This window comes from Doryrhamphus excisus, linkage group LG19 (assembly GCF_037039965.1).
Source record: "Doryrhamphus excisus strain RoL-2023G ecotype Guam linkage group LG19, RoL_Dexc_Guam_v1.1, whole genome shotgun sequence".
Lineage (NCBI taxonomy): Eukaryota > Metazoa > Chordata > Actinopteri > Syngnathiformes > Syngnathidae > Doryrhamphus > Doryrhamphus excisus.
This window is the reverse complement of record NC_136375.1, coordinates 1,700,001-1,726,664: the sequence shown is the minus strand read 5'-3', so window position 1 is coordinate 1,726,664 and position 26,664 is coordinate 1,700,001. Positions and strand designations below refer to the sequence as shown.

The following is a 26,664-nucleotide window of genomic DNA, read 5'->3' as shown; positions in this document are numbered from 1 at the left end:
GTAGGTGGGGAGGGAGGTAGGTAGGTAAGGAGGGAGGTAGGTAGGTAGGTAGGGAGGGAGGTAGGTAGGTAGGTAGGTAGGGAGGTAGGTGGGGAGGGAGGTAGGGAGGTAGGTAGGTAGGTAGGTAGGTAGGTAGGTAGGTAGGTAGGTAGGTAGGGAGGGAGGTAGGTTGGTCGGTAGGGAGGGAGGGAGGTAGGTAGGTAGGGAAGGAGGGAGGGAGGTAGGTAGGTAGGTAAGTAGGTAGGTAGGTAAGTAGGTAGTTAGGTAGGTAGGTAGGTAGGTAGGTAGGTAGGGAGGTAGGTAGGTAGGTAAGTAGGTAGGTAGGTAAGTAGGTAGTTAGGTAGGTAGGTAGGTAGGTAGGGAGGTAGGTAGGTAGGTAAGTAGGTAGGTAGGTAAGTAGGTAGTTAGGTAGGTAGGTAGGTAGGTAGGTAGGTAGGTAGGTAGGTAGGTAGGTAGGTAGGTAGGGAGGTAGGTAGGTAGGGAAGGAGGGAGGGAAGTAGGAAGGTAGGTAGGTCTCCTTAGGCAGAGGGTTCAGTTACTTATTCCCCCTTCTGTCATTGTTTACATGCTATCCTGATGAAAATATGAAAACCTACAAATGTTTGGGTGGTTTCAGTTAAAGCAGACACTGTTTTTTCATCTGTGTGATTTTGACAAAGATCAGATCCCATTTGGTGGTGATTTTATGCAGAAATGTGAGAAATTCCAAAGGGTTGCGATACTTTTTCATCCCACTGTACATCAGGTTGTTTGTAAATACAAATACAGTATCAGCCATTACCGCCATTCAACTTGTGAATGTAGTATCGTACTTTGGTCACTAGGTGTCACTAATTGTTGGGTGAGAACATCACCGCTTTTTATTATCTCACCACAGGCACTATAATAATAACATCATAATAGTAATCACAATAAAAACACAGCTTACTGTTATGGCCATAGCTCACTACAAAATAAAACTCCACTTTGAACCTCTGACATCACTTCCTGTCCGCCATTGATTCTGCTCCCCGACAAGGTAAACTGTTTCAAATGTCTGATTTTCTCCCATTTCTTGCACTGTCTTTGTTAAAAGGTGACTATAGGGCTGTTATTTCATGTCGAGAGAGCTCTAATAATGTTAAAAATTGTATTTAGAAGGTTGTAAACAGGTTTTTTACGTCATAACTATGAAAAACTAATACAGAAATGATACTTTGCGGCCTGGAACCTCCCTTTGGACACCCCTGCTTTAATCTCAATGCTACTTTAGAAGGCATGTATACTGTAGTATACTGTATGTAGTATTGCAGTGTTTATACTCTGCTACATTTAACGCCATTTAAATGTATTTTAATATTATTGTGTCATATTTTTTTTTGCTATTTTCAGTTTCCTTTCATTTCATGAACAGGACGTTAATGTCAAGGTAATACTGTATGGAAGCGTGTGATATCATCAGGGTGCCGCACCCTGTGTCGCCCATGAAAAGGGCTTTGAATTATTGAAATCGGTTGGCTTTAATGTGATAATTAAGTAGGATACATTTCACATCCATGTTGAAAAGTAATACATACATAAAATATACTGTTTTAAGTCCAATAATGAATGAATGTGCATATTATGTTGTTTTTAGTACTACTACTAGTACTGAATATGGTGAAAATGTAAGTATCTTAGATATAAACATAAAGGAAAATGTCTTTGATAATGCGATCCTAAGATAAGAAATGTATACTATAAATATTGTGGTACTTACCAATTAGTCAGTGATGCTCCTGTTTTTGCTTAAGAGGCGTCCCGCAGGGAATCAGCTTCTTGTTTTCCCTGAAATTAAAACAAATCTACATGAACATTTGCCACATTTTTGTTATTATTATTATTATTTTTTTTTATATATGCGACAGTTAAAGAATAGGCAGGCGTGGAGAATAACGAAGAATGAGGGTTCTGAAGTCGGGTCACAGTGATGTGATACAGCAATGAATAGTGCATGAGAGTCGAACCCGAGACTGGCGAGTAGAACCGACTCGCCTCCCCGCAGGTTACCATCCGACCAATCAGCACACGATTTACTCAACGTACAACAATAGGCAGCGCAAACAATAGCGCTAAAGAAAAACATATTTTGTAACCTGTTTACCACCTTCTAAATACACCTTTTCACACGATTAGAGCCCTCTAGACATGAAATAACACCCCTATAGTCACCTTCATGTCCTTATTACCCAATATAGTAGACATAACAAAAGAAAATAAAACAAAGAAATCCTGTTTACCACCTTTTAAATACACTTTTTCACATGTTTAGAGCCCTCTAGATATGAAATAACACCCCTATAGTCACCTATATGTCCTTATTACCCAATATAGTAGACATAACAAAAGAAAATAAGACAAAGAAAACCTGTTTACCACCTTCTAAATACACCTTTTCACATGATTAGAGCCCTCTAGACATGAAATAGCACCCCTATAGTCACCTTTACGCCATTATTACCCAATATAGTAGACATAACAAAAGAAAATAAGACATAGAAAACCTGTTTACCATCTTCGGAATACACTTTTTCACATGATTAGAGCCCTCTAGATATGAAATAACACCCCTATAGTCACCTTCATGTCCTTATTACCCAATATAGTAGACATAACAAAAGTAAATAAGACAAAGAAAACTTGTTTACCACCTTCTAAATACACTTTTTCACATGTTTAGAGCCCTCTAGACATGAAATAGCACCCCTATAGTCACCTTCATGTCCTTATTACCCAATATAGTAGACATAACAAAAGAAAATAAAACAAAGAAATCCTGTTTACCACCTTTTAAATACACTTTTTCACATGTTTAGAGCCCTCTAGATATGAAATAACACCCCTATAGTCACCTTCATGTCCTTATTACCCAATATAGTAGACATAACAAAAGTAAATAAGACAAAGAAAACCTGTTTACCATCTTCTAAATACACCTTTTCACATGATTAGAGCCCTCTAGACATGAAATAGCACCCCTATAGTCACCTTTACGCCATTATCACCCAATATAGTAGACATAACAAAAGAAAATAAGACATAGAAAACCTGTTTACCATCTTTTGAATACAGTTTTCCACATGATTAGAGCCCTCTAGACATGAAATAACACCCCTATAGTCACATTTACACCCTTATTACCCAATATAGTAGACATAACAAAAGAAAATAAAACAAAGAAAACCTGTTTACCACCTTCTAAATACACTTTTTCACATGTTTAGAGCCCTCTAGATATGAAATAACACCCCTATAGTCACCTTTACGTCCTTATTATCCAATATAGTAGACATAACAAAAGAAAATAAAACAAAGAAAACCTGTTTACCACCTTCTAAATGCACTTTTTCACATGTTTAGAGCCCTCTAGACATGAAATAGCACCCCTATAGTCACCTTTACGCCAATATTACCCAATATAGTAGACATAACAAAAGAAAATAAAACAAAGAAAACCTGTTTACCACCTCCTAAATACACTTTTTCACATGTTTAGAGCCCTCTAGATATGAAATAACACCCCTATAGTCACCTTCATGTCCTTATTACCCAATATACTAGACATAAGAAAAGTAAATAAGACAAAGAAAACCTGTTTACCACCTTCTAAATACACCTTTTCACACGATTAGAGCCCTCTAGACATGAAATAACACCCCTATAGTCACCTTCATGTCCTTATTACCCAATATAGTAGACATAACAAAAGAAAATAAAACAAAGAAATCCTGTTTACCACCTTTTAAATACACTTTTTCACATGTTTAGAGCCCTCTAGATATGAAATAACACCCCTATAGTCACCTATATGTCCTTATTACCCAATATAGTAGACATAACAAAAGAAAATAAGACAAAGAAAACCTGTTTACCACCTTCTAAATACACCTTTTCACATGATTAGAGCCCTCTAGACATGAAATAGCACCCCTATAGTCACCTTTACGCCATTATTACCCAATAAAGTAGACATAACAAAAGAAAATAAGACATAGAAAACCTGTTTACCATCTTCGGAATACACTTTTTCACATGATTAGAGCCCTCTAGATATGAAATAACACCCCTATAGTCACCTTCATGTCCTTATTACCCAATATAGTAGACATAACAAAAGAAAATAAAACAAAGAAATCCTGTTTACCACCTTTTAAATACACTTTTTCACATGTTTAGAGCCCTCTAGATATGAAATAACACCCCTATAGTCACCTATATGTCCTTATTACCCAATATAGTAGACATAACAAAAGAAAATAAGACAAAGAAAACCTGTTTACCACCTTCTAAATACACCTTTTCACATGATTAGAGCCCTCTAGACATGAAATAGCACCCCTATAGTCACCTTTACGCCATTATTACCCAATAAAGTAGACATAACAAAAGAAAATAAGACATAGAAAACCTGTTTACCATCTTCGGAATACACTTTTTCACATGATTAGAGCCCTCTAGATATGAAATAACACCCCTATAGTCACCTTCATGTCCTTATTACCCAATATAGTAGACATAACAAAAGTAAATAAGACAAAGAAAACTTGTTTACCACCTTCTAAATACACTTTTTCACATGTTTAGAGCCCTCTAGACATGAAATAACACCCCTATAGTCACCTTCATGTCCTTATTACCCAATATAGTAGACATAACAAAAGAAAATAAAACAAAGAAATCCTGTTTACCACCTTTTAAATACACTTTTTCACATGTTTAGAGCCCTCTAGATATGAAATAACACCCCTATAGTCACCTTCATGTCCTTATTACCCAATATAGTAGACATAACAAAAGTAAATAAGACAAAGAAAACCTGTTTACCATCTTCTAAATACACCTTTTCACATGATTAGAGCCCTCTAGACATGAAATAGCACCCCTATAGTCACCTTTACGCCATTATCACCCAATATAGTAGACATAACAAAAGAAAATAAGACATAGAAAACCTGTTTACCATCTTCTGAATACACTTTTTCACATGATTAGAGCCCTCTAGACATGAAATAACACCCCTATAGTCACATTTACACCCTTATTACCCAATATAGTAGACATAACAAAAGAAAATAAAACAAAAAAATCCTATTTACCACCTTTTAAATACACCTTTTCACATGATTAGAGCCCTCTAGACATGAAATAACACCCCTATAGTCACCTTCATGTCCTTATTACCCAATATAGTAGACATAACAAAAGAAAATAAGACAAAGAAAACTTGTTTACCACCTTCTAAATACACCTTTTCACATGTTTAGAGCCCTCTAGACATGAAATAGCACCCCTATAGTCACCTTTACGCCATTATTACCCAATATAGTAGACATAACAAAAGAAAATAAGACATAGAAAACCTGTTTACCATCTTCTGAATACACTTTTTCACACAATTAGAGCCCTCTAGACATGAAATAACACCCCTATAGTCACATTTACACCCTTATTACCCAATATAGTAGACATAACAAAAGTAAATAAGACATAGAAAACCTGTTTACCACCTTCTGAATACACTTTTTCACATGATTAGAGCCCTCTAGACATGAAATAACACCCCTATAGTCTAAGCTAAGCTAATGATGTCAACGAAACCCATTTCACTATCACTATCGTACATAAAAAAACGACCAGAAGGAAGTGAAATAAAAATAGCTATGAAGTTTTAACGGCAGCTCATCAGCTCATCAATTAGGCATCCGAGCCGTCGCTGAGGCCGACGTCTTAAGTTGCTGGTGTCCTGTGGAACAGCCGTGAATTATTCAGGCGGTACAGACGGTCGGTCAGTGCAGCGTGAAGCCGGCACTAAAATACCAGCAGTACTAATAATAATAATAATACTGCATAAAACTGCATGGAGATGGATGCTATATCAATATCATGCATTGTTTCATTCATCCGATGGAGGGGGGGGGGGGGGGGGCAGCCAGGCCATATAGTGAAAAATGAAGGGATGCAACTTTGACACTTGCATGATTATTACAGTGAAGAAAATAAGTATTTGAACACCCTGCTATTTTGCTATTTCTCCCACTTAGAAATCATGGAGGGGTCTGAAATTTTCATCGTAGGTGCATGTCCACTGTGAGAGAGATAAACTAAAAAGAAAAATCCAGAAATCACAATGCATGATTTTTTAACAATTTATTTGTGTGATACAGCTGCAAATAAGTATTTGAACACCTGAGAAAATGAAGGTTAATATTTGGTACAGTAGCCTTTGTTTGCTATTACAGAGGTCAAACGTTTCCTGTAGTTTTTCACCAGGTTTGCACACACTGCAGGAGGGATCTTGGCCCACTCCTCCACACAGATCTTCTCTAGATCAGTCAGGTTTCTGGGCTGTCGCTGAGAAACACGGAGTTTGAGCTCCCTCCAAAGATTTTCGATTGGGTTCAGGTCTGGAGACTGGCTGGGCCATGCTAGAACCTTGATATGCTTCTTACGGAGCCACTCCTTGGTTTTCCTGGCTGTGTGCTTCGGGTCGTTGTCGTGTTGGAAGACCCAGCCACGACCCATCTTCAATGCTCTGACAGAGGGAAGGAGGTTGTTCCCCAAAATCTCACAATACACGGCCCCAGTCATCCTCTCTTTAATGCAGTGCACTCGTCCTGTCCCATGTGCAGAAAAACACCCCCAAAGCATGATGCTACCACCCCCATGCTTCACAGTAGGGATGGTGTTCTTCGGATTGTACTCTTCATTCTTCTTCCTCCAAACACGCTTATTGGAATTATGACCAAAAAGTTCTATTTTGGTCTCATCTGACCATAAAACTTTCTCCCATGACTCCTCTGTATCATCCAAATGGTCATATGCAAACTTAAGACGGGCCTTGACATGTGCTGGTTTAAGCAGGGGAACCTTTCGTGCCATGCATGATTTCACATCATGACGTCTTAGTGTATTACCTACAGTAACCTTGGAAACGGTGGTCCCAGCTCTTTTCAGGTCATTGACCAAGTCCTGTCGTGTAGTTCTGGGCTGATTCCTCACCTTTCTTAGAATCATTGAGACCCCACGAGGTGATATCTTGCATGGGGCTCCACTCCGATTGAGATTGACCGTCATGTTTAGCTTCTTCCATTTTCTAATGATAGCTCCAACAGTGGACCTTTTTTCACCAAGCTGCTTGGTAATTGCTCCGTAGCCCTTTCCAGCCTTGTGGAGGTGTACAATTTTGTCTCTGGTGTCTTTGGACAGCTCTTTGGTCTTCGCCATGTTACAAGTTAAAGTCTTACTGATTGTATGGGGTGGACAGGTGTCTTTATGCAGCTAACGACCTCAAACAGGTGCATCTGATTCAGGATGATACATGGAGTGCAGGTGGACTTCTAATGGGCAGACTAACAGGTCTTTCAGGGTCAGAATTCTAGATGATACACAGGTGTTCAAATACTTATTTGCAGCTGTATCACACAAATAAATTGTTAAAAAATCATGCATTGTGATTTCTGGATTTTTCTTTTTAGTTTATCTCTCTCACAGTGGACATGCACCTACGATGAAAATTTCAGACCCCTCCATGATTTCTAAGTGGGAGAAATAGCAAAATAGCAGGGTGTTCAAATACTTATTTTCTTCACTGTATATCTATATTAATTATTTATATATATATATATACACAAAAAAGTTTCAATATTTATGTATATATATGTATATATATAATTACACCTATATCAATTATATACGTATATAAATATATATTAATTATATTAATTATTATATTATATATGAATGATATTACAGCGATATTAATTAAATAAAAAAATATGTATATAATATAGGTGTAATATAATTAATATATAATATATTTAAAAAATAATAAAAAAAATAGTTATAATAATTATGATATTATATAATAATGATATTACACCTATATTAATTATATATATATATATATTAATTATATTAATTATTATATTATATATTAATGATATTACACCGATATTAATAAAAAAACATGTATATAAAATAGGTGTAATATAATTAATATATAATATATTTTAAAAAATAATAAAAAAATATATTAGTTATAATAATTATGATATTATATAATGCTGATATTACACCTATATTAATTATATATATTATATACATTTTTATATATTATTATTATTTATATAATAATGATATTACACCGATATTAATTAAATAAAAAAATATGTATATAACATAGGTGTAATATAATTAATATATAATATATTTAAAAAATAATAAAAAATATATTAGTTATAATAATTATGATATTATATAATAATGATATTACACCTATATTAATTATATATATATATATAAATATATATTAATTATATTAATTATTATATTATATATGAATGATATTACACCTATATTAATTAAATAAAAAAATATGTATATAATATAGGTGTAATATAATTAATATATAATATATTTTAAAAAATAATAAAAAATATATTAGTTATAATAATTATTATATTATATAATGCTGATATTACACCTATATTAATTATATAGTATATTATATACATTTTTATATATTATTATTATTTATATAATAATGATATTACACCGATATTAATTAAATAAAAAAATATGTATATAATATAGGTGTAATATAATTAATATATAATATATTTAAAAAATAATAAAAAATATATTAGTTATAATAATTATGATATTATATAATAATGATATTACACCTATATTAATTATATATATATATATAAATATATATTAATTATATTAATTATTATATTATATATGAATGATATTACACCTATATTAATTAAATAAAAAATATGTATATAATATAGGTGTAATATAATTAATATATAATATATTTTAAAAAATAATAAAAAATATATTAGTTATAATAATTATGATATTATATAATGCTGATATTACACCTATATTAATTATATATATTATATACATTTTTATATATTATTATTATTTATATAATAATGATATTACACCGATATTAATTAAATAAAAAAATATGTATATAATATAGGTGTAATATAATTAATATATAATATATTTAAAAAATAAAAAAAAATATATTAGTTATAATAATTATGATATTATATAATAATGATATTACACCTATAGTAATTATATATATCTAAATATATATTAATTATATTAATTATTATATTATATATGAATGATATTACACCTATATTAATTAAATAAAAAATATGTATATAATATAGGTGTAATATAATTAATATCTAATATATTTAAAAAAATAATAAAAATATATTAGTTATAATAATTATGATATTATATAATGATGATATTACACCTATATTAATTATATATATTATATACATTTTTATATATTATTATTATTTATATAATAATGACATTACACCTATATTAATTAAAAAAAATATATATAATATAGGTATAATATAATTAATATATAATATATTTTAAAAAATAATAAAAAATACATTAGTTATATTAATTATGATATTATATAATAATGATATTACACCTATATTAATTATATATATATACGTAGCTGTAATATAATTAATATATAATATATAAATAATAATAATATATTATATATATATATATAATGAATATAGGTGTAATATAATATATATATATTACCTTTTCCCCAACCTAATTTTTCTTAATATTTTAAAAATTGTTTCATTTAATATCATGACTTTAACAAAAACATATTTTTTCTTTCATGGATCAGCTCTAATCTAAAATGATATTATTTTTCCTCATAACTTTAGTCCTATAATATTTGGACTTTATTCTAATAAAAATGTCTTTTTCCAACATAGTTGTCCCTCCCAATACTGCGGTTCGATGATCACGGCTAAAATGACATCATTTTTCCGAGGCTAGGCAGACCGGCACTGCTGAAGGCCTGAGCTGTTAATTACATGATCCTGTGGCGGTCGTAGTGAGAGATGGTGATGAGAAGATGCTGTACTTCTCACTTCAGCAGCTCTGTCCTAGGAAGGACGCTGTCATCGACCTGTCTCTGCAGGCTTCACTCCATGGAGAAGAACGTGAATACACACCTGAAAAATAACAAGAATTGAACAAAAGAAAATAAGACATAGAAAACCTGTTCACCACCTTCTAAATACACCTTTTCACATGATTAGAGCCCTCTAGACATGAAATAACACCCCTATAGTCACCTTCACGTCCTTATTACCCAATATAGTAGACATAACAAAAGAAAATAAGACATAGAAAACCTGTTTACCACCTTTTAAATACACTTTTTACATGTTTAGAGCTCTCTAGATATGAAATAACACCCCTATAGTCACCTTCATGTCCTTATTACCCAATATAGTAGACATAACAAAAGAAAATAAGACATAGAAAACCTGTTTACCACCTTTTAAATACACTTTTTACATGTTTAGAGCTCTCTAGATATGAAATAACACCCCTATAGTCACCTTCATGTCCTTATTACCCAATATAGTAGACACAACAAAAGTAAATAAGACAAAGAAAACTTGTTTACCACCTTCTAAATACACCTTTTCACATGATTAGAGCCCTCTAGACATGAAATAACACCCCTATAGTCACATTCACATCCTTATTACCCAATATAGTAGACATAACAAAAGTAAATAAGACAAAGAAAACCTGTTTACCACCTTCTAAATACACCTTTTCACATGATTAGAGCCCTCTAGACATGAAATAACACCCCTATAGTCACCTTCATGTCCTTATTACCCAATATAGTAGACATAACAAAAGTAAATAAGACATAGAAAACCTGTTTACCACCTTCTAAATACACTTTTTACATGTTTAGAGCCCTCTAGATATGAAATAACACCCCTATAGTCACCTTCATGTTCTTATTACCCAATATAGTAGACATAACAAAAGAAAATAAGACATAGATAACCTGTTTACCATCTTCTAAATACACTTTTTACATGTTTAGAGCCCTCAAGACATGAAATAACACCCCTATAGTCACCTTTACGTCCTTATTACCCAATATAGTAGACATAACAAAAGAAAATAAGACATAGAAAACCTGTTTACCATGTTTTAAATACACTTTTTACATGTTTAGAGCTCTCTAGATATGAAATAACACCCCTATAGTCACCTTTACGCCCTTATTACCCAATATAGTAGACATAACAAAAGAAAATAAGACATAGAAAACCTGTTTACCTAATCTTCTAAATACACTTTTTACATGTTTAGAGCCCTCTAGACATGAAATAACACCCCTATAGTCACCTTTACGCCCTTATTACCAATATAGTAGACATAACAAAAGAAAATAAGACATAGAAAACCTGTTTACCATGTTTTAAATACACTTTTTACATGATTAGAGCCCTCTAGACATTAAATAACACCCCTATAGTCACCTTCATGTCCTTATTACCCAATATAGTAGACATAACAAAAGTAAATAAGACATAGAAAACCTGTTTACCACCTTCTAAATACAACTTTTCACATGGTTAGAGCCCTCTAGACATGAAATAACACCCCTATAGTCACCTTCACGTCCTTATTACCCAATATAATAGACATGACAAAAGTAAATAAGACATAGAAAACCTGTTCACCACCTTCTAAATACACTTTTTCACATGATTAGAGCCCTCTAGACATGAAATAACACCCCTATAGTCACCTTTACGTCCTTATTACCCAATATAGTAGACATAACAAAAGAAAATAAGACATAGAAAACCTGTTTACCTAATCTTCTAAATACACTTTTTACATGTTTAGAGCCCTCTAGACATGAAATAACACCCCTATAGTCACCTTTACGTCCTTATTACCAATATAGTAGACATAACAAAAGAAAATAAGACATAGAAAACCTGTTTACCATGTTTTAAATACACTTTTTACATGATTAGAGCCCTCTAGATATGAAATAACACCCCTATAGTCACCTTCATGTTCTTATTACCCAATATAGTAGACATAACAAAAGTAAATAAGACATAGAAAACCTGTTTACCACCTTCTAAATACACCTTTTCACATGATTAGAGCCCTCAAGACATGAAATAACACCCCTATAGTCACCTTCATGTCAGCGGGCGGTGCAATATAATCCTGTATAGGTCCAGTATCAACACAGGGCCCATGTTTGGTGACCCAGTTATAGTCTTGCTTGGACGCCACATGACTGCCACGGTGTCGCGTGTCGATGACATGCTCCAACCTGGCCGGTGCCAAGGATCCACCCAGGTGGATCTGCCCCCAGGTGAACCCAGCACAGGATGGATCCGGGCATAAATTGGTGGGATAAGGACGCCGGTGTACCTAATGAAGTGCATTAGCATTAGCATTAGCATTAGCATCACTACGTCATTGACTCCCATGCAGCTATACACAGTAAGATCAGGTTTCTTATTGGAAGACATAACCTCATTATGATATAGTATGGGTGGCCAAAGTGCGGCCCGGGGGCCATTTGCTGCCCACTGCTGTTTTCTATTGGCCCGGAGCAAATATAATTTAAAAAAAACTAAATAAATGAAAGTCAGTAGTAATTTTACAAGAATAAAACCAAAATATGAAGACAAAAAAAGGTGTAATTTATCTATAAAAATACAATTTTTATAATAATAATAATAATAATAATAATAATAATAATAATAATAATAATAATAATGTAATTTTAATAGCATGGAGTTGAAATGTTAAAGAAACAATTATTAAAATTAGGTTGTATAAAAGGTTAAAATATGATGTAAATAAAATCATAACTACTAAGAAAAAATAACAAAAAGAATGTTGAAAAACTTAATAAAAATTAAAAAACCAAACAACAGAAACGAGCTCAAATTTGATCATAAAGTCAAAAATTAAAAGAAATAACTTAAGTAGCATGAGTTGAAATATTCAAGATTTATTTTTTCATAATATTGTATGAAACTACAAAATTATTATTGGGATAAAATAATAATAATAATAATAATAATAATAATAATAATAATAATAATAATAATAATAATAATAATAATAATAATAATAATAATAATAATAATAATAATAATAATAATAATAATAATAATAATAATGTCATTTTAATAGCATGGAGTTGAAATGTTAAAGAAACAAAAAAGGATTAAAATTAGGTTGCATAAAAGGTTTTAATGCTCAAAAATCATTAATATAATAATAATAATAATAATAACAACAATAAAAAAATAATAATAATGTAATTTTAATAGCATGGAGTTGAAATGTTAAAGAAACAAACAATGATTAAAATTAGGTTGCATAAAAGGTTTTAATGCTCAAAAATCATTAATAATATTAATAATAATAATAACAACAATATAATAATAATAATAATAATAATAATAATAATAATGTAATTTTAATAGCATGGAGTTGAAATGTTAAAGAAACAAACAATGATTAAAATTAGGTTGCATAAAAGGTTTTAATGCTCAAAAATCATTAATAATAATAATAATAATAATAATAATAACAACAATAAAAAAAATAAAATAAAAATAATAATAATAATAATAATGTCATTTTAATAGCATGGAGTTGAAATGTTAAAGAAACAATTATTAAAATTAGGTTGCATAAAAGGTTTTAATGCTCAAAAATCAAGTGAAAATATGATGTAAATAAAATCATAACTACTAAGAAAAAATAACAAAAAGAATGTTGAAATACTTGCAAATTAAAAAACCAAACAACACAAATGAGCTCAAATTTGATCATAAAGTCAAAATACTAAAAGAAATAATTTTCAGAGAATAAAGTAGGTGCAGTAAATAATATTATGAGGGGAAAATAACGTAATTTTAGAAGCATGAGCTGAAATATTCCGATTATTTTTTTTCATAATTTTGTAAGAAACAAAAAATATATTATTATTGTAATAAAATCATAATATGAAAAGAACATTTCAGATTATTTAATATGAACAAACAACAGCTAAAATGAAAATGAAAGAGTAAAGTTTATATTTATAATAGTCTTATTCAGCTATATGACAAAGCTGTGATGAAATATATATATATATATATATATATATATATATATATATATATATATATAATAAGTTCTCTGAGTACTGACTACTGAGTAATGAGTGACACCCCCTCTAGTGGTCATTTGCTGCACTGCGGCGTCATGGATGTATTAATATCAGCTGACTGACTCACCGAGCATGTGACGTCAGTGAAGCGCTGTTGTCATGGCGATGGAGACGATGATGAAACAGGGAAACACTGCATCCCTGTGGCCGGCCGCTGTCATTAAAGTGACACAGCCTTTTTTTTTTTTTTTTTCCCCCCCACCTCAGTGAAAGTAAAGCGGAGCAGCCCACAAGGGGGCGTGTGTGTGTGGGGGGGGGGGTGTTTTAATAGAAATAGGCTTTTTATAGACTCACATAGAGGAGTCTTATCTCAGAAGAAGAACAAGAAGAGCTTTGTTTATCTGGCAACCTCTCCTCTCTGCTGATGGGCAGGCAGCTGATGCAGGGGGGCAGCGCCCTCCTCGCGGCACCCGAAGGATCCTTCAGTTAGACACTGACAGGAGGAAGAAGAAGAGCAGCTACGAGAGAGCCTAAGCATCGGTATGCCAGGCTCCGTTGCCAGCATGGCCGTGCAGAGGAGCGCCAACCCGCCTCCGCAGCCGCCACGCAGCACAGAGAGGAGGACCGCCAAGGGGGAAGGAGCCTGGAGAGGTGAGTCCTTTTTCGTGGGGATGCACGGATGAGGTCGGAATGCAAGTCGCTAGTTGATTCCATTTTGTTTAAGCTTATAGTTATGAGATATATTCTGGTAAAAAAATATATATATTATAGCGAGGATCCAACGCTGGCCTCGAGGTTTTTGCACACTTCCGTGTCCTCATTCGGGACGTCAGCGTGCCTGCAGCCAACACGAGGGGACATCGTCTTATGTAATACGCACTTGTGTTTCCCACTTGTATGTCTGATGGCCTGCCACAGATACATTTGGGATGCCACAAATATAAGTGGCACTTTTTTTCATAGGTTGGCTGTTCCTGTGACTTATACTCCAGTGCGACTTATGTATGTTTTTTTTCTACCTAATGATGCATTTTTAGCCCTGTGCGACTTATGTATGTTTTTTTCTACCTAATGATGGATTTTTGGCAACTTATGTATGTTTTTTTCTACCTAATGATGCATTTTTTGACTTGTGCGACTTATATTCCAGTGTGACTTACGTATGTTTTTTTCTACCTAATGATGCATTTTTAGCCTTGTGCGACTTATACTCCAGTGCGACTTATGTATGTTTTTTTTCTACCTAATGATTCATTTTTGGCCTTGTGCGACTTATGTATGTTTTTTTCTACCTAATGATGCATTTTTAGCCCTGTGCAACTTACGTATGTTTTTTTCTACCTAATGATGCATTTTTAGCCTTGTGCGACTTATACTCCAGTGCGACTTATGTATGTTTTTTTCTACCTAAGGATTTATTTTTGGCGACTTATGTATGTTTTTTTCTACCTAAGGATTTATTTTTGGCGACTTATGTATGTTTTTTTCTACCTAAGGATTTATTTTTGGCGACTTATGTATGTTTTTTTCTTCTTAATGATTCATTTTTTGCCTTGTGCGACTTATATTCCAGTGCGACTTATGTATGTTTTTTTTATACCTAATGATGCATTTTTAGCCCTGTGCGACTTATGTATGTTTTATTCTACCTAATGATGCATTTTTGGCCTTGTGCGACTTATATTCCAGTGCGACTTATGTATGTTTTTTTTCTACCTAATGATGCATTTTTTGCTGTGTGCGACTTATACTCCAGTGTGACTTATGTATGTTTTTATTTCTACCTAATGATGCATTTTTGGCCGTGTGCGACTTATACTCCAGTGCGACTTATGTATGTTTTTTTTCTACCTAATGATGCATTTTTGTCCTTGTGCGACTTATACTCCAGTGCGACTTATGTATGGTTTTTTTTCTACCTAATGATGCATTTTTGGCCTTATTCGACTTATACTCCAGTGGGACTTATGTATGTTTTTGTTCTACCTATAGATACATTTTTGGCCTTGTGCGACTTATACTCCAGTGCGACTTGTGTATGTTTTTTTTCTACCTAATGATGCATTTTTAGCCTTGTGCGACTTATACTCCAGTGCGACTTATGTATGTTTTTTTCTTCTTAATGATGCATTTTTGGCCTTGTGCGACTTATATTCCAGTGCGACTTATGTATGTTTTTTTTCTACCTAATGATGCATTTTTAGCCCTGTGCGACTTATGTATGTTTTATTCTACCTAATGATGCATTTTTGGCCTTGTGCGACTTATATTCCAGTGCGACTTATGTATGTTTTTTTTCTACCTAATGATGCATTTTTTGCTGTGTGCGACTTATACTCCAGTGTGACTTATGTATGTTTTTATTTCTACCTAATGATGCATTTTTGGCCGTGTGCGACTTATACTCCAGTGCGACTTATGTATGTTTTTTTTCTACCTAATGATGCATTTTTGTCCTTGTGCGACTTATACTCCAGTGCGACTTATGTATGGTTTTTTTTCTACCTAATGATGCATTTTTGGCCTTATTCGACTTATACTCCAGTGGGACTTATGTATGTTTTTGTTCTACCTATAGATACATTTTTGGCCTTGTGCGACTTATACTCCAGTGCGACTTGTGTATGTTTTTTTTCTACCTAATGATGCATTTTTAGCCTTGTGCGACTTATACTCCAGTGCGACTTATGTATGTTTTTTTCTTCTTAATGATGCATTTTTGGCCTTGTGCGACTTATATTCCAGTGCGACTTATGTATGTTTTTTTTCTACCTAATGATGCATTTTTAGCCCTGTGCGACTTATGTATGTTTTATTCTACCTAATGATGCATTTTTGGCCTTGTGCGACTTATATTCCAGTGCGACTTATGTATGTTTTTTTTCTACCTAATGATGCATATTTGGCCGTGTGCGACTTATATTCCAGTGTGACTTATGTATGTTTTTTTTCTACCTAATGATGCATTTTTGTCCTTGTGCGACTTATACTCCAGTGCGACTTATGTATGGTTTTTTTTCTACCTAATGATGCATTTTTGGCCTTGTGCGACTTATACTCCAGTGGGACTTATGTATGTTTTTGTTCTACCTATAGATACATTTTTGGCCTTGTGCGACTTATACTCCAGTGCGACTTATGTATGTTTTTTTCTTCTTAATGATTCATTTTTTGCCTTGTGCGACTTATATTCCAGTGCGACTTATGCATGTTTTTTTTCTACCTAATGATGCATTTTTAGCCCTGTGCGACTTATGTATGTTTTATTCTACCTAATGATGCATTTTTGGCCTTGTGCGACTTATATTCCAGTGCGACTTATGTATGTTTTTTTTTCTACCTAAAGAAGCATTTTTGGCCTTGTGCGACTTATATTCCAGTGTGACTTATGTATGTTTTTTTTCTACTTAAAGAAGCATTTTTGGCCTTGTGCGACTTATACTCCAGTGCGACTTATGTATGTTTTTATAATAAATAATAAATAATAAATAATAAATAATAAATAATAAATAATAAATAATAAATAATAAATAATAAATAATAAATAATAAATAATAAATAATAAATAATAAATAATAAATAATTACAAAAATGACTAATAAATAATTACAAAAAATAATCGCTGCTTTTAAAAAGTAAAATTATGTAATTCAAGTACTGCCTTGACACAATGTACAGCCTTAATAGCAGCAGGATATTTAGTTTTACTGATCAGAGGTTAACTTCTGCCTGCATTTGCAAGGCAGTACAGGATGTTAAATAATAAAAAGGTTCAACAATGGCGCCTGTTTGACCCTGGAACAGATAAATTCCATTTCCAGGGTTCCCTATGGGAACAATAGCTTTCCCAGCATCAACTTGAAACAGACTTTGCATGCCCCGCTGGAACCAATGATCATAAGAATCATACGTCTTACAGAAAACGACGCCAGAGCCAATCCCAGGAAGGTCACAGCCGCACCAAGGCCCAACGCAGGTCGGATCCCCACCCTCAAGGCCACGTTCATTCCTCTATCTAGGACGCTGCCACATTGTTGGAATACTTGATGAATACTTCCTTTTGGGAATGTGGTGCTCTGTTATCTGTTATTCCAGCGGCCGGTGGACCAAACTTAGACGAGAGGCTTCGAGCTGCCCGGGAAAGGAGAGAGGAGCAGCAGAGGTTACTCGGTATGTGGACTCGCGTCTAACTCCACGTTGGTTCCCCTTTATTTATTTTATCTACGTTGCATTCCCTCCAACCGAAAGCCTGGCGGGTGCAGAGCAGGCAGGAGCGCGAGCAGCGAGCCAGGCGTCACTACGAGGAGCAGCTGCAGGAGCGCCAGAGGAAGCTGAGGGAGCAGAAGGTCAAGGAGGAGAAACGGCGTTGCGCCGTGGAGGAGAAACGCAAACAACGCCTTCAGGAGGAGAAAGTGAGGGTTTTTTGGATGGAAGGATAAGGATGTTGATCTTGTCAGCAAACATACACTAGCTGGAAGAATACCAGCAAATGTAGCAGGAAGAATATCAGCAAATGTTGCCAAAATAGCATCAGTAAACATAGCAGGAAGAATATCAGCAAATGTTGCCAAAAGAGCATTCATAAACATAGCTGGAAGAATATGAGCAAATATAGCCAAAATAGCATCAGTAAACATAGCAGGAAGAATATCAGCAAATGTAGCAGGAAGAATATCAGCAATTCCTGCCAAAAAAACATCAGTAAACATAGCAGGAAGAATATCAGCAAATCTAGCCAAAATAGCATCAGTAAACATAGCTGGAAGAATATCAGCAAATTTTGCCAAAATAGCATCAGTAAACATAGCTGGAAGAATATCAGCAAATTTGGCCAAAATAGCATTCGGTAAAGATAGCTGGAAGAATATCAGCTAATTTTTAAAAAATAGCATCAGTAAAGATAGTTGGAAGAATATCAGCAAATTTTGCCAAAATAGCATCAGCAAACATAGCTGGAAGAATACCAGCAAATTTTGCCAAAATAGCACCAGTAAACATAGCTGGAAGAATACCAGCAAATTTTGCCAAAATAGCACCAGTAAACATAGCAGGAAGAATATCAGCAAATTTTGCCAAAATAGCATCAGTAAATTTAGCAGGAAGAATACCAGCAAATTTTGCCAAAATAGCACCAGTAAACATAGCAGGAAGAATATCAGCAAATTTTGAAAAAATAGCATCAGTAAACATAGCTGGAAGAATATCAGCAAATTTTGAAAAAATAGCATCAGTAAAGATAGTTGGAAGAATATCAGCAAATTTTGCCAAAATAGCATCAGCAAACATAGCTGGAAGAATACCAGCAAATTTTGCCAAAATAGCACCAGTAAACATAGCAGGAAGAATATCAGCAAATCTAGCCAAAATAGCATCAGTAAACATAGCTGGAAGAATATCAGCAAATTTTGCCAAAATAGCATCCGTAAACATACCTGGAAGAATATCAGCAAATTTTGCCAAAATAGCATCAGCAAACATAGCAGGAAGAATATCAGCATATTCAGCCAAAATAGCATCAGTAAACATAGCTGGAAGAATATCAGCAAATGTAGCTAAAATAGCATCAGTAAACATAGCTGGAAGAATATCAACAAAATTTTGCCAAAATAGCATCAGCAAACATAGCAGGAAGAATATCAGCAAATCCAGCCAAAATAGCATCAGTAAACATAGCTGGAAGAATATCAGCAAATTTTGAAAAAATAGCATCAGTAAAGATAGCTGGAAGAATATCAGCAAATTCAGCCAAATAGCATGAGTAAACATAGCTGGAAGAATATCAGCAAATGTTGCTAAAATAGCATTAGTAAACATATGTAGCTGGAAGAATATCAACAAAATTTTGCCAAAATAGCATCAGCAAACATAGCAGGAAGAATATCAGCAAATCTAGCCAAAATAGCACCAGTAAACATAGCTGGAAGAATACCAGCAAATTTTGCCAAAATAGCACCAGTAAACATAGCAGGAAGAATATCAGCAAATTTTGCCAAAATAGCATCAGTAAATTTAGCAGGAAGAATACCAGCAAATTTTGCCAAAATAGCACCAGTAAACATAGCAGGAAGAATATCAGCAAATTTTGAAAAAATAGCATCAGTAAACATAGCTGGAAGAATATCAGCAAATTTTGAAAAAATAGCATCAGTAAAGATAGTTGGAAGAATATCAGCAAATTTTGCCAAAATAGCATCAGCAAACATAGCTGGAAGAATACCAGCAAATTTTGCCAAAATAGCACCAGTAAACATAGCAGGAAGAATATCAGCAAATCTAGCCAAAATAGCATCAGTAAACATAGCTGGAAGAATATCAGCAAATTTTGCCAAAATAGCATCCGTAAACATACCTGGAAGAATATCAGCAAATTTTGCCAAAATAGCATCAGCAAACATAGCAGGAAGAATATCAGCATATTCAGCCAAAATAGCATCAGTAAACATAGCTGGAAGAATATCAGCAAATGTAGCTAAAATAGCATCAGTAAACATAGCTGGAAGAATATCAACAAAATTTTGCCAAAATAGCATCAGCAAACATAGCAGGAAGAATATCAGCAAATCTAGCCAAAATAGCATCAGTAAACATAGCAGGAAGAATATCAGCAAATGTAGCAGGAAGAATATCAGCAATTCCTGCCAAAAAAACATCAGTAAACATAGCAGGAAGAATATCAGCAAATCTAGCCAAAATAGCATCAGTAAACATAGCTGGAAGAATATCAGCAAATTTTGCCAAAATAGCATCAGTAAACATAGCTGGAAGAATATCAGCAAATTTGGCCAAAATAGCATTCGGTAAAGATAGCTGGAAGAATATCAGCTAATTTTTAAAAAATAGCATCAGTAAAGATAGTTGGAAGAATATCAGCAAATTTTGCCAAAATAGCATCAGCAAACATAGCTGGAAGAATACCAGCAAATTTTGCCAAAATAGCACCAGTAAACATAGCTGGAAGAATACCAGCAAATTTTGCCAAAATAGCACCAGTAAACATAGCAGGAAGAATATCAGCAAATTTTGAAAAAATAGCATCAGTAAACATAGCTGGAAGAATATCAGCAAATTTTGAAAAAATAGCATCAGTAAAGATAGTTGGAAGAATATCAGCAAATTTTGCCAAAATAGCATCAGCAAACATAGCTGGAAGAATACCAGCAAATTTTGCCAAAATAGCACCAGTAAACATAGCAGGAAGAATATCAGCAAATCTAGCCAAAATAGCATCAGTAAACATAGCTGGAAGAATATCAGCAAATTTTGCCAAAATAGCATCCGTAAACATACCTGGAAGAATATCAGCAAATTTTGCCAAAATAGCATCAGCAAACATAGCAGGAAGAATATCAGCATATTCAGCCAAAATAGCATCAGTAAACATAGCTGGAAGAATATCAGCAAATGTAGCTAAAATAGCATCAGTAAACATAGCTGGAAGAATATCAACAAAATTTTGCCAAAATAGCATCAGCAAACATAGCAGGAAGAATATCAGCAAATCCAGCCAAAATAGCATCAGTAAACATAGCTGGAAGAATATCAGCAAATTTTGAAAAAATAGCATCAGTAAAGATAGCTGGAAGAATATCAGCAAATTCAGCCAAATAGCATGAGTAAACATAGCTGGAAGAATATCAGCAAATGTTGCTAAAATAGCATTAGTAAACATATGTAGCTGGAAGAATATCAACAAAATTTTGCCAAAATAGCATCAGCAAACATAGCAGGAAGAATATCAGCAAATCTAGCCAAAATAGCACCAGTAAACATAGCTGGAAGAATACCAGCAAATTTTGCCAAAATAGCACCAGTAAACATAGCAGGAAGAATATCAGCAAATTTTGCCAAAATAGCATCAGTAAATTTAGCAGGAAGAATACCAGCAAATTTTGCCAAAATAGCACCAGTAAACATAGCAGGAAGAATATCAGCAAATTTTGAAAAAATAGCATCAGTAAACATAGCTGGAAGAATATCAGCAAATTTTGAAAAAATAGCATCAGTAAAGATAGTTGGAAGAATATCAGCAAATTTTGCCAAAATAGCATCAGCAAACATAGCTGGAAGAATACCAGCAAATTTTGCCAAAATAGCACCAGTAAACATAGCAGGAAGAATATCAGCAAATCTAGCCAAAATAGCATCAGTAAACATAGCTGGAAGAATATCAGCAAATTTTGCCAAAATAGCATCCGTAAACATACCTGGAAGAATATCAGCAAATTTTGCCAAAATAGCATCAGCAAACATAGCAGGAAGAATATCAGCATATTCAGCCAAAATAGCATCAGTAAACATAGCTGGAAGAATATCAGCAAATGTAGCTAAAATAGCATCAGTAAACATAGCTGGAAGAATATCAACAAAATTTTGCCAAAATAGCATCAGCAAACATAGCAGGAAGAATATCAGCAAATCTAGCCAAAATAGCATCAGTAAACATAGCTGGAAGAATATCAGCAAATTTTGAAAAAATAGCATCAGTAAAGATAGCTGGAAGAATATCAGCAAATTCAGCCAAATAGCATGAGTAAACATAGCTGGAAGAATATCAGCAAATGTTGCTAAAATAGCATTAGTAAACATATGTAGCTGGAAGAATATCAACAAAATTTTGCCAAAATAGCATCAGCAAACATAGCAGGAAGAATATCAGCAAATCTAGCCAAAATAGCATCAGTAAACATAGCTGGAAGAATATCAGCAAATGTTGCTAAAATAGCATCAGTAAACATATGTAGCTGGAAGAATATCAACAAAATTTTGCCAAAATAGCATCAGCAAACATAGCAGGAAGAATATCAGCAAATCTAGCCAAAATAGCATCAGTAAACATAGCTGGAAGAATATCAGCAAATGTTGCTAAAATAGCATCAGTAAACATATGTAGCTGGAAGAATATCAACAAAATTTTGCCAAAATAGCATCAGCAAACATAGCAGGAAGAATATCAGCAAATTTGGCCAAAATAGCATCAGTAAACATAGCTGTAAGAATATCAGCAAATTTTGCCAAAATAGCATCAGTAAACATAGCTGGAAGAATATCAGCAAATGTTGCTAAAATAGCATCAGCAAACATAGCAGGAAGAATATCAACATATTCAGCCAAAATAGCATCAGTAAACATAGCTGGAAGAATATCAGCAAATTTTGAAAAAATAGCATCAGTAAAGATAGTTGGAAGAATATCAGCAAATTTTGCCAAAATAGCATCAGTAAACATAGCTGGAAGAATATCAGCAAATTTTGCCAAAATAGCATCAGCAAACATAGCAGGAAGAATATCAGCAAATGTTGCTAAAATAGCATCAGCAAACATAGCAGGAAGAATATCAACATATTCAGCCAAAATAGCATCAGTAAACATACCTGGAAGAATATCAGCAAATTTTGCCAAAATAGCATCAGCAAACATAGCAGGAAGAATATCAGCAAATCTAGCCAAAATAGCATCAGTAAACATAGCTGGAAGAATATCAGCAAATTTTGAAAAAATAGCATCAGTAAAGATAGTTGGAAGAATATCAGCAAATTCAGCCAAATAGCATGAGTAAACATAGCTGGAAGAATATCAGCAAATGTTGCTAAAATAGCATCAGTAAACATATGTAGCTGGAAGAATATCAACAAAATTTTGCCAAAATAGCATCAGCAAACATAGCAGGAAGAATATCAGCAAATCTAGCCAAAATAGCATCAGTAAACATAACTGGAAGAATATGAGCAAATGTTGCCAAAAGAGCATCAGTAAACATACATAGCTGGAAGAATATCAACAAAATGTTGGTAAAAGAGCATAAATAAACATAGCTGGAAGAATATCAGCAAATCTAGCCAAAAGAGCATCAGTAAACATAGCTGGAAGAACATCAGCAAATGTAGCCAAAATAGCATCAGTGAAGAGAGCTGGAAGAACATCAGCGCGGCGTGGTTGTTCTTAGTCCTTTCATGATTTTTGAAGGAGCGAAACGAATCGGCCGTACGCAGGACCCAGGAGAAGAGCCAAAAAGCCCAGCAGAACTTTGGTCAGAACCTGAGAGGCAGGAAGTCCGCCAAGAACGGTAACGCAAAAGTCAACGTCTTTCTTCTTCTTCTTCTGCTTCTCTTCGGACTTTCCGTTCTTTGGATGACGTGGCTTAACCTTTCCTGGCACGTCTAATCTTTTCTTTTGTTTTTGTTTGCTGACCTTTGAACCTTTGCACCGCATCCACACGCTAGTTCCTCGTCACTTAGCCCTCAGCCAATGGGAGAAGAAGCTGGTGAGTCGCCTCCTAACCCCTACCAGCTCTTACCTGGCCCGAAGCAAGAGCTCTGATTGTCAGTCAGGACAAGAAGGTATTGAACGCCCCCTTCCCCGGGACACAATGCATCATGGCAACGCTAACAAAAACGTCATCTTCGCGCTCCGCTCTTCTCCCGTTTTGCTCACAAACATTCCCATCCTGTCCGTCCTTGTCATGACGTTCCTTCTGCACGCTCCCAAACCATCACGCTTCAGTTCTTCATATTTGTCGCCGTGCAGTTTCATTTTACTCCACGACCAGCTCCGGCAGCACCCCGCAGAGACCCCAAGACCAAAAGAGGCCACAACACCAGAGGACTCACAGCCAGAGACCCCAGGAACAGAAACCCCAGAACCAGAGACCACAGAACCAGAAACCCCAGAACCAGAGACCACAGAACCAGAGACCACAGAACCAGAGACCACAGAACCAGAGACCACAGAACCAGAGACCACAGAACCAGAGACCACAGAACCAGAGACTGTCACCCTCCCCGAGTCCCAGCCAGACCAGAAGCACCAACCATAGACAGGTGACACTAGATGGATGGATGGATGGATGGATGGATAGATGGATGGATGGATGGATGGATGGATGGATGGATAGATGGATGGATGGATGGATGGATGGATGGATGGATGGATGGATGATAGATGGATGGATGGATGGATGGATGGATGGATGGATGGATGGATGGATGATAGATGGATGGATGGATGGATGGATGGACGGATGGATGGATGGATGGATGCATAGATGGATGGATGGATGGATGGATGGATGGATGGATGGATGGATGATAGATGGATGGATGGATGGATGGATGGATGGATGGATGGATGGATGGATGGACGGATGGATGGATGGATGGATGGATAGCGAGCGAGAGAGCGAGAGAGCGAGTGAGCGAGCAAGCGATAGATAGATAGAGAGATAGAGAGATAGAGAGATAGAGAGATAGAGAGATAGAGAGATAGAGAGATAGAGAGATAGAGAGATAGAGAGATAGAGAGATAGAGAGATAGAGAGATAGAGAGATAGAGAGATAGAGAGATAGATAGAGAGAGATAGAGAGAGATAGAGAGAGATAGAGAGAGAGATGGATAGAGAGATGGATAGAGAGAGAGATGGATGGATGGATAGAGAGATAGATAGAGAGAGATAGAGAGAGATAGAGAGAGAGATGGATAGAGAGAGATGGATAGATAGAGAGAGAGATGGATAGAGAGATGGATAGAGAGAGAGATGGATGGATGGATAGGGAGATGGATGGATGGATAGAGAGATGGATTGATAGAGAAATGGCTGGATAGATGGATGGATGGAAAGATGGATGGAGAGATGGATGGATGGATGGGTGATAGATGGATGGATGGATGATAGATGGATGGGTGGATGGATGGATGGATGGATAACGAGCGAGAGAGCGAGCGAGAGCGAGCGAGCGAGAGATAGATAGAGAGATAGATAGAGAGATAGATAGAGAGATAGAGAGATAGAGAGATAGAGAGATAGAGAGATAGATAGAGATAGAGAGAGATAGAGAGAGATAGAGAGAGAGATGGATAGAGAGATGGATAGAGAGAGAGATGGATGGATGGATAGAGAGATAGATAGAGAGAGATAGAGAGAGATAGAGAGAGAGATGGATAGAGAGAGATGGATAGATAGAGAGAGAGATGGATAGAGAGATGGATAGAGAGAGAGATGGATGGATGGATAGGGAGATGGATGGATGGATAGAGAGATGGATTGATAGAGAAATGGCTGGATAGATGGATGGATGGAAAGATGGATGGAGAGATGGATGGATGGATGGGTGATAGATGGATGGATGGATGATAGATGGATGGATGGATGGATGGATGGATGGATGGATAGATGGATGGATAACGAGCAAGAGAGCGAGCGAGAGCGAGCGAGAGCGAGCGAGCGAGAGATAGATAGAGAGATAGATAGAGAGATAGAGAGATAGAGAGATAGAGAGATAGATAGAGAGATAGAGAGATAGAGAGATAGAGAGATAGAGAGATAGAGAGAGAGATAGAGAGAGAGATAGAGAGATAGAGAGAGAGATAGAGAGAGAGATGGATAGAGAGAGATGGATAGAGAGAGATGGATAGATAGAGATGGATAGAGAGATGGATAGAGAGAGAGATGGATGGATGGATGGAGAGATGGATGGATAGAGAGATGGACTGATAGAGAGATGGCTGGATAGATGGATGGATGGATGGATGGAAAGATGGATGGAGAGATGGATGGATGGATAGATGGATAGATGGATAGATGGATAGATGGATAGATGGATAGATGGATTGAT

At 34.8% G+C, this 26,664-nt stretch overlaps 2 protein-coding genes across 2 annotated transcripts in view; one reads left to right on the top strand and one right to left on the bottom strand.

Annotated features, from left to right (window-relative positions):
* LOC131106963 (otoferlin-like) overlaps positions 1-14,299 on the bottom strand; it is a 56,905-nt gene extending 42,606 nt beyond the window's left edge. The window contains exons 1-4 of the mRNA XM_078799166.1: positions 14,184-14,299; positions 12,076-12,315; positions 9,915-10,055; positions 1,739-1,806 (exon numbers count right to left, since the gene is read on the bottom strand). The gene's annotated coding sequence lies outside the window, so the exon portion shown is untranslated. The remainder of the gene's footprint in view (positions 1-1,738; positions 1,807-9,914; positions 10,056-12,075; positions 12,316-14,183) is intronic.
* A 70-nt stretch (positions 14,300-14,369) lies between these two features.
* ahi1 (Abelson helper integration site 1) overlaps positions 14,370-26,664 on the top strand; it is a 41,455-nt gene continuing 29,160 nt past the window's right edge. The window contains exons 1-7 of the mRNA XM_078799225.1: positions 14,370-14,707; positions 17,976-18,032; positions 18,152-18,226; positions 18,305-18,468; positions 24,020-24,119; positions 24,277-24,393; positions 24,557-24,873. Of these exons, the coding sequence (XP_078655351.1) occupies positions 14,599-14,707; positions 17,976-18,032; positions 18,152-18,226; positions 18,305-18,468; positions 24,020-24,119; positions 24,277-24,393; positions 24,557-24,873 (939 nt within the window). The 5' untranslated portion in view covers positions 14,370-14,598. The remainder of the gene's footprint in view (positions 14,708-17,975; positions 18,033-18,151; positions 18,227-18,304; positions 18,469-24,019; positions 24,120-24,276; positions 24,394-24,556; positions 24,874-26,664) is intronic.